This window comes from Prionailurus bengalensis, chromosome A3 (assembly GCF_016509475.1).
Source record: "Prionailurus bengalensis isolate Pbe53 chromosome A3, Fcat_Pben_1.1_paternal_pri, whole genome shotgun sequence".
Lineage (NCBI taxonomy): Eukaryota > Metazoa > Chordata > Mammalia > Carnivora > Felidae > Prionailurus > Prionailurus bengalensis.
This window is the reverse complement of record NC_057354.1, coordinates 49,722,561-49,736,973: the sequence shown is the minus strand read 5'-3', so window position 1 is coordinate 49,736,973 and position 14,413 is coordinate 49,722,561. Positions and strand designations below refer to the sequence as shown.

At 43.0% G+C, this 14,413-nt stretch overlaps 1 protein-coding gene across 2 annotated transcripts in view; it reads left to right on the top strand.

Annotated features, from left to right (window-relative positions):
• The first annotated feature begins 1,609 nt into the window (after window positions 1-1,609).
• The window catches only part of LOC122496652 (adipocyte plasma membrane associated protein), a 36,107-nt gene continuing 23,303 nt past the window's right edge, over window positions 1,610-14,413 (top strand). Inside the window, exons 1-2 of one of the 2 annotated variants that reach the window (XM_043603025.1) lie at window positions 1,610-1,808; window positions 12,823-12,939. In XM_043603025.1, coding sequence (XP_043458960.1) covers window positions 1,717-1,808; window positions 12,823-12,939 — 209 coding nt within the window. In that variant the 5' untranslated portion in view covers window positions 1,610-1,716. The remainder of the gene's footprint in view (window positions 1,809-12,822; window positions 12,940-14,413) is intronic. The other variant, XM_043603026.1, reaches the window with a different exon arrangement.

Genomic DNA, 14,413 nt, shown 5'->3' with positions numbered 1-14,413 from the left:
GGCCTGAGCTGAAATCAAGTGAGATGCTTCATTGAGCCACCCAGGCACCCTGGAAATTAATTCTTTAATACTTCATCCTGAACATGCCTTTTCTAGAGATGATGCACAGTAACAGGACTTGGTTTCCTCTGATTGGAAATCCTGTTTTTCCCCCAAATCCAATCCTTTCTCAGCTCCTTCATGTGTCAAATGCTCTCACAAGATCATATTATTCTTTTCTAGTTCAATTATTACATTTCACATTTTACATTTATCTTTATGATGACCTGATTAAAGTCATCTCTCATTAGTTTACCTTCAGTGAGGGGACTTGTCTATGGTTGGCTCATCGTCACCTCCCAGCACCTAGAAATATACCTAGTTGACTAAAATATTGCTAACGAACAAACTGAAGATTGCTTCCTGCTTTCTTAAACCTTATTTGTTGCAATTAATGATAGCTTCTATTTATATCCCACTTTTACTTTTTTTTTATTTAGACAAATTCTGATTTTATTCACATTAAATCATGTTAAAGGGACTAAAATAAAAACAGGCATAGCTGTGCTTAGTAATGCCCATTATGAGTAATGCACACGAGAAAAATCCTAAACTTACAAAACAATAATTTTCAAAATTCCTCCTTTTGTCATTCTAAAGTCACTCTGCTTCTACTCTTGCTATATTGAGGGACTCTTAAAACAGTAATGTCACTTTCTTGGCCTGTTCTGCAAATCCTCTGACCAATCATTTAATTACTTTCCCCCTCTTCATCAAAGAAATGCAAGGTGTACACAGCTTAATGGGTTTCCCATTCTGTCTATCATTATCCACAACTTAGTGTATGCTACCTCAGATACATATACTTACAGCATGGACAAAACAGTATGTATTAACGTGATTTTTGCAGTGTATTAAGTGAAAACACCTGCACGTTCAGTCAATGGACTATTCTACCCAGTGGTTCTATTAAGTATAGACCTGGGATAAGCTCTTAGTTGCATATATTCTACTTATGACTATGTCAGCCCCACTTTTACTTCTAAGGGTAACTCTTTCACAAACTTTATCAAATGTTCTGTTAACAAAAAGATTTAATACTCAATGTCCCTAATCCAAAGGGCGGCATATTTGTCCCAAATTTTCCCCTCAAGTGGATGTTTGTAAAAGGTAATATAAATTTCAGGCGGGCGTTACTTGCACTCGTGTCCCTCCCAAAATACGAACTTATTTTTGTAACCCGCTTATACGAGCCAGGGTCTTTGTCACTTCACAAGCAGCGCCAACTTCTACCGACACAAAAGGCCAACACCTAAGTCCAACACCGCCTACGTGCACTACTATGAGCATAACGTTTCCGGCCTCCCCACCGCCTGCGATGAAAACACAGGAAGCGCAGACGCTGAGCTGGGCGACCCCGGGGTTAGGCTACGCGCCTCCCGATGCCTCTAAGGCGTCCGCACTGGGCCGGGACCCGTTTCGGAGCCCCGCACCCCGAGCCAGGTACGTGACCCCAGACCTGCCCCACTCACTAGTCCTGGCGGAGAGGAACCTCTGACCTACGCTCCGGAGGCCCCGCGCGCTAGCTCCCGGAAGGGGCGGTGGTCGTAACGTCACATCCGCGCGCTGTCGGGTGAGGGGCGTGGCCGAGGGCGGTGCGGCGGGATTGGGCAAGTGCTGAGCTCTCGTTGCTGTCTCCCGGGTTGTAGCGGGGCTGGCAACCGTGGCGCTCGCACCATGAGCGAGGCGGACGGGCTGCGGCAGCGCCGGCCGCTGCGGCCGCAGGTCGTCACGGACGATGGCCAGGTCCCCGAGGCCAAGGACGGCAGGTAGGCCGGGACCCCGGACGTGGGCCGCGAATGGCTGGGTCGACCCTCCTAACCAACAGGACAGCAATAACAGCAGTTGGGTAAATGCGTTGCCAAGCGGGGTGCAGGTGCCATTCCAGTTAATTCCTCTGGCTAAATTCATTTTACAGGGCAGGAAACAGGCCCTGGCCAAGGAAATGCACCTGCCGCCTTCTTGAGGCTTTGGTGCATTCTGCTTCCAATCTCAGCATTGTTTCCCGGCTCTCGGGGTCTCAAGACCGCCTTGCTTCCCATCTGCCCCTTTCTTCGTCTCAATCTCACCCTAACTTCTAGAGCAGTTGCTTCCTCGTCTTTCCCTCAGCCCCCCTCCTTCTCCTCCTTGCCCTATTCTTCTTGCTGGCTTACCTGATCCCCGGGGGAGAGCCATCTGGCCAGGGTCCAAGGTCTTCCCTGTCCCCGGCTCGCTCTGTCCGGAAGGAAGGTCCGAAATGCTCAGGTCGCGCCTCGTATTTCAGCGTAGAGCTGGCCTCTGCACCTGCCCACCTCTCTCTGCGTGGTCACCGGCCTTTACCGTGGTTTTCAGGGAAAAGTAGAGAACAGAAGTGACATTTAATGTTAAGCAAATTTTGTGAGAATTCAAGCTTGCAGATTTTTTCCTGATAGGGACGGAGAAGCATAGGAAACTAGTTGATGCCTACCTAATAAAGAAATCTCAGATTTTTGGCCTTTGCTTCTCCCAACCTTCCAGAATTTAAGGACACTATTTTGTTAGCTAATAACTGAAGCATGGCCCTTAAGCATCTATTTACATTATAATACTTAAGCTTCTTTTTTTTAATTTTGTCTCCTGAGGCTTGTAACTTTGAATTTTTAGGGAGAACCAAGAGGCTCCGTGTAGACCAACCTCAAAGTTGTGGAACTGATTGAATTCTAAGTTGATGGAGATATTTAGTGGAAATATCAGTATGTCAAAGGGTGTGGTGCATACTGAATGAGGGCCAGTTTTTGTGGGGAAAGACTGAATTTATTCACTGATAATAAGAGGACCACATTTCAAGGAGAGCTATAGCAGAGACGAGTGTTTTGACTCTAGAAAGGCAAATGGCAGAGAAGAGATTTTGGTTATTTTTGACTCCCGGTGCCTGTGGAAAGGTCAGGAGTATGCTGAATAAACTCAGAGGTTTCCACGGATGCAGGACTTTCAATGCTAACCCTGGGCAAACCAGGACAAGTTGGTCACTCTACTTATTGTGGATATTGTGAAGTCATGGTCTGCTGATGACAGAGGAGGTTTTTAGAGTTAACATGCAAGGATTGGCAGTGCTTTACGGCAGAAACCATGAAAACAAGACTTGTTTCGTACTTGCTATATGAGAAATGAAAGAGCAGCTGGCCCTGAGTTTGCTTTGAGGTGCAGTGTGTTGAAAACCAGGGCATGTAGCATCTGCAGGCACTTGTGGGATGGGCCCATCTCACCTGGGCTCCTCTTTTTTATTTATTTATTTATTTATTTATTTATTTATTTTTAATTTTTTTTTCAACATTTTTAATTTATTTTTGGGACAGAGAGAGACAGAGCATGAACAGGGGAGGGGCAGAGAGAGAGGGAGACACAGAATCCGAAACAGGCTCCAGGCTCCAAGCCATCAGCCCAGAGCCCGACGCGGGGCTCGAACTCACGGACCGCGAGATCGTGACCTGGCTGAAGTCGGACGCTTAACCAACTGTGCCACCCAGGCGCCCCTCACCTGGCTCCTCTGAACACTCCTGACCACAGGACAGAGGGGCAGAATTAAATTGTTTTTCAGTTTCTCAGGGATTTCTGACTTAGTGGCAGGATAAATTGGGTGTTCCAGAATCATCATCTGCTGCTCATCTTTTCCACTGTGTCTTTTACAAAACTATGTTTATTTAAGAAATTTTCTTGACTTCCCTGTCCATGAACATTGTTCTTATTTTCCTGTGTTTCCCTCTTTCTCTTATGTATTTGATCCCATTGCCATATATCTGTAATGATCTTTTTTTCAAAATGAGTTCTCACCTTTTTCCTTACATTTAGTATTGTATATTATAGAGTTATAGTTGTTTTTCTAAATTTTCTCATTGTCTTCTTGATTACCTTAAAAATTTAAGATTCACCAAAAGACAGGGAAGCATTGTGTATTGTGGGTGAAGTAAAGGAAACTGAAGGAAATAGAAATCTGATAACTATAGAATAAACTTTAGATGTGCTAAACAGGAAAAAAAAAAAAACAAACCCTTGAATAATATGTTATTCAATTAACAGAAATAGGACAGTAGATTTTAGTGGAAGGGATGCCTAGTAATACCTTAGCTAGTCTCCTGACTCTTGACATAAAATGTGATGTTAGCTCTGATTGCTAAGGTCATTGAGATCTATGTGAGTGAAGTGATTTATATAACATTAGAGTAATGGAGTCAAAAGAGAAGCAGAAATGAATGAATGAGGATAGCACTGGCAGCTGGACAAGGATTGAGAAGCATATTTTTAAAATTATGCTTTGGAAATAAGGTTTTATACCAAAGCTCTTGAATTTCTGTACTTAAGCTATAATGGGGAATGTGGTCATTAAATCCTTTTATTCAGTTTGGAATATAGATGAACTAAGCACTTGAACAATACTGGAGCAAGCTGATAATTATTTGGCATTAGTTTCCCCGTATGCTTTAGAAACTCTATCAGAATGATTGTAACACTGAAACTATTCCTCTTCTTTTGGAACATAGTTCAGTCTGGAAGAGAGAATAGCTGCTTAATGTCTTTTTGTAACTGTTAAGGACTGAAGAGTGAATACATTGAAATTTAACAACTGCTTTTTCAATAAACTTCTAAAGGATTTTAGGCTAATTAAAAATCTCTACTACATTCATTTTTCTTTTTAAGACTGAGGAAAAAGGGAGGCAGGGTGGAGAGACAGATGTGGCCATCATAAAGTCATGGACATGAAGAGTCAGGAATCCATGATTTCTTCTCAGCCCTTCCGCCTGAGTGTGTGTTTCAAATGGCTCTTTTAACTTGTTTCTTATTATTTTCAATGCTAAAATGAAGACATCTACGGTCCAGGAGCCCCAGTTTAAAGTAATGTGTGACACCAACAAATTCAAGGTGCAGTTGGTTAAAAGACTAGGCTGGCTGCTATTTGACTTTCTCAGATTCCACGGGTCACCTTGACACCTGGGCCTCTGGTGCCCCACAGATTTGTGGCTAATAGGTTTTCCACAAAATCACAGGTTGTTTTTGATCTCATGAAATCTTCAGTCCATGAATGATACCTTGCCCTGATGTTGGCGAACATCTTTCAGGTTTGCCTGGTGAAATTATAGAGGATTTTGCAAATCATGGATGAACCAATAGTAGTTGCCAAATCTTGTTGTATCACCATGATTGTTCTATTGCCCTTAGAAATGTTGGAAATTTCAGGGTGCAGGTGTCTTCAAGGAGGTGAGCATCACTCTGGGGTTTTCTAAGAGATTGGGCAAACAAATTGATTTCCCAAACTGCCCCTGGAATGGAAGTTGCCAGCCTTCCTGGATGTGTCAACACAGATTGGGAAAGAGTATTGTGGGAACGTGCGCACTTTTGTCAGTGAAAATGGATAGAGATAAATGGAGTGTCCTTTATTTAATAAGGCAGATGTGCAGAGGCAGGGGGCAGACATGGAGGAAAGGCAGAATTATAGGTGAATGTGAGTTTGCAGGAATGAACCTTGGGCTAAAATAAATGGGTACAGAAGCCCCATTGCCACACAGTCACAGACTCAGATGCTGCCAGGGGAGCAGCATTCCTGCTACCTACCATTTAGGGAGTGCTTTTATATTTATTTTTTATTTTAGAGAGAGTGGGGGAGAGGGGCAGAAGGAGAGAGAGAGAAAATCTTAAGCAGGCTCTATATGAGTGTGGAGCCCAATGCAGGGCTCAATCCCATGACCCTGGGATCATGACCTGAGCCAAAATCAAGAGTCAGATGCATATCCAGCTGAGCCAGCCAGACACCCCAGTGCTTTAGATGTTCCAGGCCCTGGCCTTAGCACTGCACATGTAGTGGTCATTTTGTTTGTGGTAGAGTCTGTAGCAGGTGTGGGGCTGGGAGAAGAAAAGAGTGTGTGTTTGTCTGAAGAGTGGAAAGCCCTGTGCACCTGTCCTGCAGCCTTAGGTTTCATAGATCTCTTTTTTCCAGAGAAGTTGGAAACCCAGATTTTTGTGTAAAATCATCTTATTTTTCAGTTATGGCAATTAAAGCCATTTTGTGGAATGATGGTTATGGTTTAAACTAGAGCTTTGCTTTGAGTTCTGGCACCACTTTTTTTTTTTTTTTTTTTTTTTTGAGAGAGCAAGTGAGAGAGCACATGCACATGAGAGTGGGAACCTGTGGGGTGTGTGGGGGAGGGGGAGAGAGAGAAAGAATCTTAATCCGGCTCCATACCCATCACAGATGGGCATCACATTTAATTTATTGGGGAATTTTGACAAACTCTGAAACAACCAGGAAAGTTCTGCAATCCCTACCATCTGAGGAACTCCTGCAGGACTGGGGATGCTTTGCCCAAGGATGGTGGTATGATCTTGGGTGTCTGGGAGGTCAAGGGTTTGCTGCCCCTGAAGGCACACAGCTGGGCCCAGTCAGTGCAAGCAGAGATGAAGTGTGTTTCGCAGAACATATTGTGTGAGGTGACCTGAGCAGCCAATGTCCCCCAAGTAAAAGAAGTAAGGAAGTGCTCTATGTTGTAGCCTTCATGGACATTCATCCTGCATGCCGGCAGGCACTTCTCTGACCTTCAGGGCACTGTGGGATCTGCCCCTGGCTGTGGGCCTGACCTGTTCCAGCAGCTTCCCCTCAATGCTTGCCTTGGTCATTCTGTCTCTGTGGTCAAGGTTTGGGAATGGGGGCTTAAAGTTAACCCCTTAAAGCATGTATTCTTTATTCATGCCACGTGCTTATTGAATCTTACTGTGTTACCTCTGTCTACATTGCTCTGCCTCAGGTATTTGACTTTTTCCCCAGCTTCACTGAAGTCTCTGTTCAGAGGTCATCTGCTTTGACCTCTGTGTGTGGCCAACCTTCCCCCTCTGTACCCCATCATACTGTGTTTTTCTTCATTGTATTTGTCACTGTTTGGCATCTACTTATTTACTAAAATAAACAGAAGGCAGGAAACTATTTTATTTATTGCTATCCTCTCAGGGCCGTGGATAGTACCTGGCACATGTATATGGTTTGTTATTAAATGCTCATGTGTGAAGGAATGTTAAACGAGCTGTCTGATGTGCTAGCTGCTTGCCATATGTAGCTATTTAAATTAAATGGACTAATGTTAAAAATTCAGTTCCTCATTTGCACTATGTAGGGAGTGTGAGGGATTTGGGGGCTCATCAAGAAAAAAGATACAACTGAGGAAGCAGTGGCACACATGAGCTTTATTGGGTGACACTTGGACAGTTTCGCATATGGGAGCAGGAGAGGGGTCCACAGTCCAGAAGGGGAGAGGAGTCAAGGGGGAAGGAGAGGGGCCACCTGTATCTCAGTAAGTCTCTGTGTCAGAGAGCCCCAGGGGCAGCAGTAGCAGGTAAGGGCCTTAAAACTTCAAGGCCTGTCTTATCAATGGGTAACTGCCCTCCACGAGCTTTCATAGAGTATGGAAGGCAGGTGACTCTAAATGGCTAAAAGTTTGCTTGTTTGGCTGTTTTAAAGATAATTGAGTATGTAAAAGTTAGAGTTTGGTGCTGGTGGGCCTTTTGAACTAAAGGTCTCAGCCTGCAGTAGAGAAATAAACAACACAGAGCCAATATACAGAGGCCATCTTTGGCTCATTTGTATAACATGCTGGCCCCATTTCAGGTGCTCAGCTGCCACATGTGGCTAGTAGCTGCTGTATTTCTATCATGACAGTTCTGTTAGCTGGCACTGCTCAAGGAGTTTAAGTTTAGGCTGTTGTTTCTAAAACTTGACCATAGAACTTTCCATCAGAGGCTGTGTCTCATGATCAGCCAGGGAGATGTTGATGGACTTCTTTCACCTGGTAGGGAGTTGGACAAGGTTGGTGGTATCCAGTTGCACATCAGGAACAACTGGGGAGTGTGAAAACAGAAAAAGGGTTCCCAGGCCCCTGTTGGTCCTGCCCAATCAGAATTTCTGGACTTTATTTAAAGTTGCCCTAGTCATCTGGTGTAGGCCCTCCAGGGACTGGCCAGCTTTGGGAGCCCAGGACTGGGTGGCCTCTGAATTTTCTTTAGCTTTTTAGACTGTGATTGTAAGAAGACAGTAGCTAGAACTCTGGCAAGGATGGACTTCCAATTTCTGGCTGCCTTTTTAGCTGTAAGCACCTGCTTTCAGTCCTGGCTGGACTTTTTGTTCTGGAGATCAGTGAGCTTTTTACTATTATGTAAAGGGGCAACCAGATATTCAACCAGGGACTCGAGATCTCTGAATTGGGTTACTAAATTAATATTAACATAAATGTAAGCTATGGTGTGGTAAAGGAGAGTTTAGAGTCTGAGACAAATGAGAAGGATGTGTTTTATGTAGAATCATGTTAGGTAAGGAAAAGGTAAAGTCGCAGTTTGGCCAGAGTGTCACCATTTTTGTTAATGACAGCTCTGTGGTGAAAGATTGCGCAATGCAGCTTGCTCTGGGGCTGACTGCACCTTTAGCAGGGGTGGTGAGGGGTGATTACATTGGCCTTCTTGTAAGGACAGGACCTCCTTGTTGGACCTTACCTGAATGCTGTGTGCAGTGCAGCCACACACATTCACCACACGCCTTTGCATTTGTCTCTCTTGGGATTCTTTTAAAAGAATCACACAAAGTTATTCCTGTTATTTGGACTTGTAAATAGTCCTGCTTTACCATACAGAAACATTGTTATTTCCCATGTGTTGAAAGACTTTAGGCCACTTAAAGAAAATCACTTTGAGTTACAGTGTCCTGGCCTCAGAGTGGCACTTTGCATAGTTTGGGTCAGTGACTTTTTTTAAAACAAGGTATAATTCACATACTGTGAAATTCACCCATTTTAAAATGTCCAGATCAGAGGTTTTTAGTATATTCAGAGTTTTGCAACAGTCACCACAGCCTTAAGTTTAGAACATTTTCATCACTGTTAACATTTTAAAAAATTGAGGTGAAATTAATATAACATGAAAATAACCACTTTAGAGTGTACAGTGATACTTAGTGTTGGGCAACACTTTCTAGTTTCAAAACTTTTTCATCACCCCATAAAAACATGTTGTACCCATTCAGTAATCACTCATTTCCCCCTCTCACCCAAATGTCCATGAGTGGATAAACAAATTGTGTTACAGGCATACCTCTGAGATAATGTGTGTTCTGTTCCAGACCATTTTTACCTCAATAAAGTGGGTCAGATGAATTGTTTGGTCTCCCAGTGCATATAAAAATTATGCTTACACTGTAGTCTATTAAATGTGCAATAGCATTATGTATAGAAAAACAATGTACATACCTTAATTTTAAATACTGCCTAAAAATGCTAACCAGCATCTGAGCTTTCAGTGAGTCATAATCATTTTGCTGGTGGAAGGTCTTGCCTCGATGTTGATGGCTGCTGATGATCAGGATGGTGGTTGCTGGAGGCTGGGTGGCTGTGGCAATTTCTTCAAATAAAGCAATGAAGTTTTGATGCGTCAATTCACTCTTCCGTTCACAAATGATTTCTCTATAACAGGTGATGCTGTTCAATAGCATTTACCCACAGTAGAACTTCTTTCAAAATTGGAATCAATCCCCTCAAACCCTGCTGCTGCTTTATCAACTAAGTTTATGTAATATTCTAAATCCTTTGTTGTCATTCCAACAATCTTCACAAAGTCTTCTCCAGGAGTAGATGCCATCTCAAGAAACCACTCTTTGCTCATCTGTAAGAGGCAGCTCCTAATCCATTTAAGTTTTATCACGAGATTGCAGCAATTCAATCACAATTTCAGGCTCCACTTCTGATGGTTCTCTTGCTGTTTCCACCACATCTGCAGTTATCTCCCACTGAAGTCTTGAATCTTTAACTTGTAAAAAATGCAATATCTGTGAAGCGCAGTAAAAGACATGCCTGTATATACTTGCAATCGAATATTGTTGAGCCATAAAAAAGAATGAAGTAGTGATAACATACTGCAACCTGGATGAATCTCAAAACATATGCTGAGTGAAAGAAGCCATTTGTGAAAGGTCACATTTTTATATGATTCCATATATATGAAATATTTAGAATAGGCAAAACACGGTTAAGTTGTGCAGCGTTTTCAAACCCCAGCTCCGAGGGCTCCAGGTCTGGGCATCTTCTCCCCGTCCACTTGTCCTTGGCAGGCAACATTGTTAATGGTGACTACAGCCTTACATTCAGATCTGGCCCTCCATCGTGCTCTTCCAGTTCGGGCAGTGGGCTGTGGGCCCACTTGTCTCTCTCTGCTTTCTTTTCTCTTTGGAAAGCAGAGAGGTACATAGTTCTACCTGACTACCCATGTGAAGCCCATTGTATGGCACATTCTTATTGTCACTGTTTTTATCATTACTCTTTTTATGGCCCTTATTCCTTCCCTTGCTGCAGATCTCTCAGGTTGCCTTAGCCAGCTGTGATGTCAGGTCATAGCTGATCTGTGCCATATGTGCATTTTCATGCACTGTATTCTTGTACCCTTGACTGGTGTCAGTCACATTAGAAGACTCTGTGGTTTAGGGTTTGGAGACAGGGCTGAGAGGGATAAATTGGCCTGAATTTTCCCTTTCTGGCTACCTGTCCCCTTCTAGGAGCTTGGGCACCCTTGGCCTCTCCCAGCCGGGTTCTGTGGGAGGGACTGCCTTCTTTCCCACCTAGCAAAAGGGTAATGCCTGATGACCTGGCCTGGGGTGGGGGTTGGGCTCTGAGCCCTGTGTGAGTGAAGAGAAGGAAGTTAGGAACAAAATTCATTTTTGGAAGGTTATTAGAAGGAAGGTAAACACAGACTAGAGTTCTCATTAGCAAAGGAGGAAATGTCAAAGGCCAAAAGAAGTGCTTAGTGCTGCCCCCTATGCTGTCCTCTGGAGGAAAAAGGACAATAAGAAATCAGGCCACACCTTCCATTTTGCTTGGAAAGGGCCTCAGCTCAGCATCCTGGCTCGTCATTTACAAGTTCTACTTTCTACATTGCTGCAGGACACAGTATAATAAGGATTTGCTCTCTTCCAGTTTCCTGTAACTTGTTCCTGACATCCTTCTGAGCCCTTACTAGCAGTGCCTGCACTGTCCGTGTTTCTGCTAACAGTCTGTTCCCAACAATTTAATCATTCCCTGTGATGATGTACATTTTCTCTGCCATGCTCCTTGCTGCTTTCTGAGCCCTTGCTAGCAGAGTCCTTAACATACATTTTTCTACCATGTCTGTTCAAGGAAGTACGGACTTTTCCTGTCCTGCTTCTCAAAATGTTTTCCTCTATCTACTGCCCAATTACAAAGCTATTTCCACATGTTACAGCAGTCCCCCACTTCCAGGCAACAAAAGTAGTTTAATTAGAAGACTGTGTTAGTTTTCTATGGCTGTCATGGTGGATGACCACACACTTAGTGGCTTAAACAACACAAATGGATTAACTTGTGGTTCTGGATGTCAGCAGTGCTGGACAGGTCTCACTGTGCTAAAATCAAGGTGTCAGCAGGGCTGTGTTCCTTTCTGGAGGCTCTAGGGAGACTGTTCTCTTGCCCATTCAGATTGTTGGTGGAAACACTCTTCAGTTATGCTGTCCATGGTTCTGCAAGGTGACACTATGAAAGCTTTTCACTCTCCTCTTTTGTCTTTCTTTCCCTTTGTCTTTCATTTCTACCCAATAGAAACAGATGCTTTATTTTCTTCCATATTCATTTATTAAAATCATGCATGTTCAAATTGGGCAGGACTTTGAGGTTATCCTGCCCCAAACCCCATTTCATAGTGGGAAACTTAAGGACTTTGGGTGAAGAACCTTGCCTGAAGTGGAGTTGCTGACTATTGGGAAAGTTAGGACTTTCCCTGAAGCCCCCACATTTCTATGCTCTACCTGGATCAGGTTTATACAGTGGAAGCCTAGCTTGTCAGAAGTCAAACAAAACTTTGTCCTTAAATGAAGTGTTTGTTAAGTGTGAGTCTGGATTTTTTTCTTTAAGTCAACTTTTTTTTTTTTTTTTTTGGACAGAGAAAGATTCTCTGCCTTAGGAGCTCATGATTTTATTTACTTTAAGTTAATCTTGATGTATTTAGTAAATTTTCATTTACAGCAAATAATGATCCTATAAAGTTTATTTAGTTGCAAGAGGCTAAATGTGTTCTCTTGTTTAGCAGATGAGCAATGATGTATGTGAGATCATTTGAGAGTTATTTTAGTTACCATTGGTCATTTGTCCAAAAATGTCACACAGGATTCCCAAGACATCTTCTATATCTTTGTAAGGCTTTAGTAAAGATGACTTGGAATTGTGATCGTATAGATTCTTTTTAAGTAACTGTCAGTATCTGTCAGACTTCTACCAGGTAGAGAGCTGGGATGTGCTTTTGAGTTCTTAAAAGTGTGATTGGAAAAATGATTGGAGAGTTGGTCACTCAGGAAGTTGTCCTGTGTTCTTTTTGCTTCATGAATTTGTTTCTCTTGTATCTACAAAATCTGGGAATCTTAAGGTTGCTGCTTTGAATTTATGTGCCAGGAAATAGTGGCTTTTGGGAAGCATGTGTCTTCTCTATAGACGAGTGTGTCTCCATTACCTCCTTGTACCTCTTTTCTCCCATTTTTGTGTTTATCAATTCTTTGATTTGCCCTCTTTGAGACATTACTAGAGGATTGAAGGTGCAACCTATCATACTGTCTGGCCAGTAACTGGCAAGTAAGAGTTTCCCACACCACCGTCCTAAAGTGTCATCGCAAGCCACAGAGGTTGGCAGCCTTGGGGTGAATCTAGGCTAGAGGCCTGCTCCTGCTTGATGGGCTTTAAGACCAGCCTAGCTTGTCCTGGCTGAGCCTCTGCTAATTGCCTTTTTATATTCCATCTCTGTCAGCTCCTTTAGTGGCCGTGTGTTCCGAGTGACCTTCTTGATGCTGGCTGTCTCCCTCACAGTTCCCCTGCTTGGAGCCTTGTTGCTGCTGGATTCTCCCATAGACCCACAGCCTCTCAGGTGAGCTTCCCTGGCCATTCTTGGGAGGGCTTGCATGGCAGATAGAGTAGGCTGGGATAGTATCTAGGGTAATAAACCAATTTGGTTTGAAAGGTAAGTTACTAGGGGGGGCACAGAGAGAGAGAGAGAGAGAGAGAGAGAGAGATAGAGACTTGTGATTTCTTTACTGCCTGTGCTTTGTGTGGATTCAGGTGTACCAAAATATATGCATGGTATTGTCCATGATACTCTTTCAAAAACAAAACTATACAAACCAAATGCAAAACCCAGAAAAAATCCCGAATATGAATCCCGAATATGTGTTAGAGATAATTAAAACTTGAATTCATTTGAAGTGGCAAAAGCACACACAAAGGTTGTTACCTTGTTTAAAATTTATAAGTAACTGATTTTTATTTTAATTTTTTTAATGTTTATTATTTTGAGAGAGAGAGAGAGACAGAGCATGAGCAGGGGAGGGGCAGAGAAAGAGGGAGACACAGAATCCAAAGCAGGCTCCTGGCTCCAAGCTGTCAGCACAGAACCTGATGTGGGGCTTGAACCCACAAACTGAGTTCATGACCTGAGCCGAAGTCAGACGCTTAACCAACTGAGCCACCCAGGTGCCCATATAAGTAACTGATTTTTTTTTTTAAACTTGTGATTAGTGTTCTATTTTTCCTAAATTACCTTTCATTGGTGGGCATCTATGAGTAATGTAGTCCATTATAACTTGAAAAAAATAGTATACACCTAGGGGCCCCATGAAATGTATTCACACGTGTAATTATAATAGTGCAGAGCCAGGCTCTTACTGGTGGGATGATTTATGACGTTGATGTTGAGGGTTGTGCAGTCTGGTTCAGTAAGTAAATTCCCCTTTTCTTTTGAAACTGCCCAGAGGTGATGCTTTCTGAAGTTTATTTTAAGTAAGTTAGTCCATGTAAGGCTTTAAAAACTTCAGACCTGGGGCGCCTGGGTGGCGCAGTCGGTTAAGCGTCTGACTTCAGCCAGGTCACGATCTCGCGGTCCGTGAGTTTGAGCCCCACGTCAGGCTCTGGGCTGATGGCTCGGAGCCTGGAGCCTGTTTCCGATTCTGTGTCTCCCTCTCTCTCTGCCCCTCCCCCGTTCATGCTCTGTCTCTCTCTGTCCCAAAAATAAATAAAAAACATTGAAAAAAAATTAAAAAAAAAAAAACAACTTCAGACCAGAACTATGTCCCCATTATAGAGTGAATATAACATATACAATGGAATTATGTGTTGATGTTTTATAAATAAAAAGGCATTATATTGGACTCAATTTACTGAGAAAGTATTTGGCACCTACAGTGCTTTAAGTAGGTACCCAGCTAGATTCAAGGATATAAAAAGGACACAGTTCTGACCTTAGATTGACATCTGTATACAAGAGTCTACTTTTTGTTGTTGGATTTAGAATTAGTAAAGGCACAAAGTGCTGTTAAAATATAAGATTGAGATTGGGTGAAGGCCTG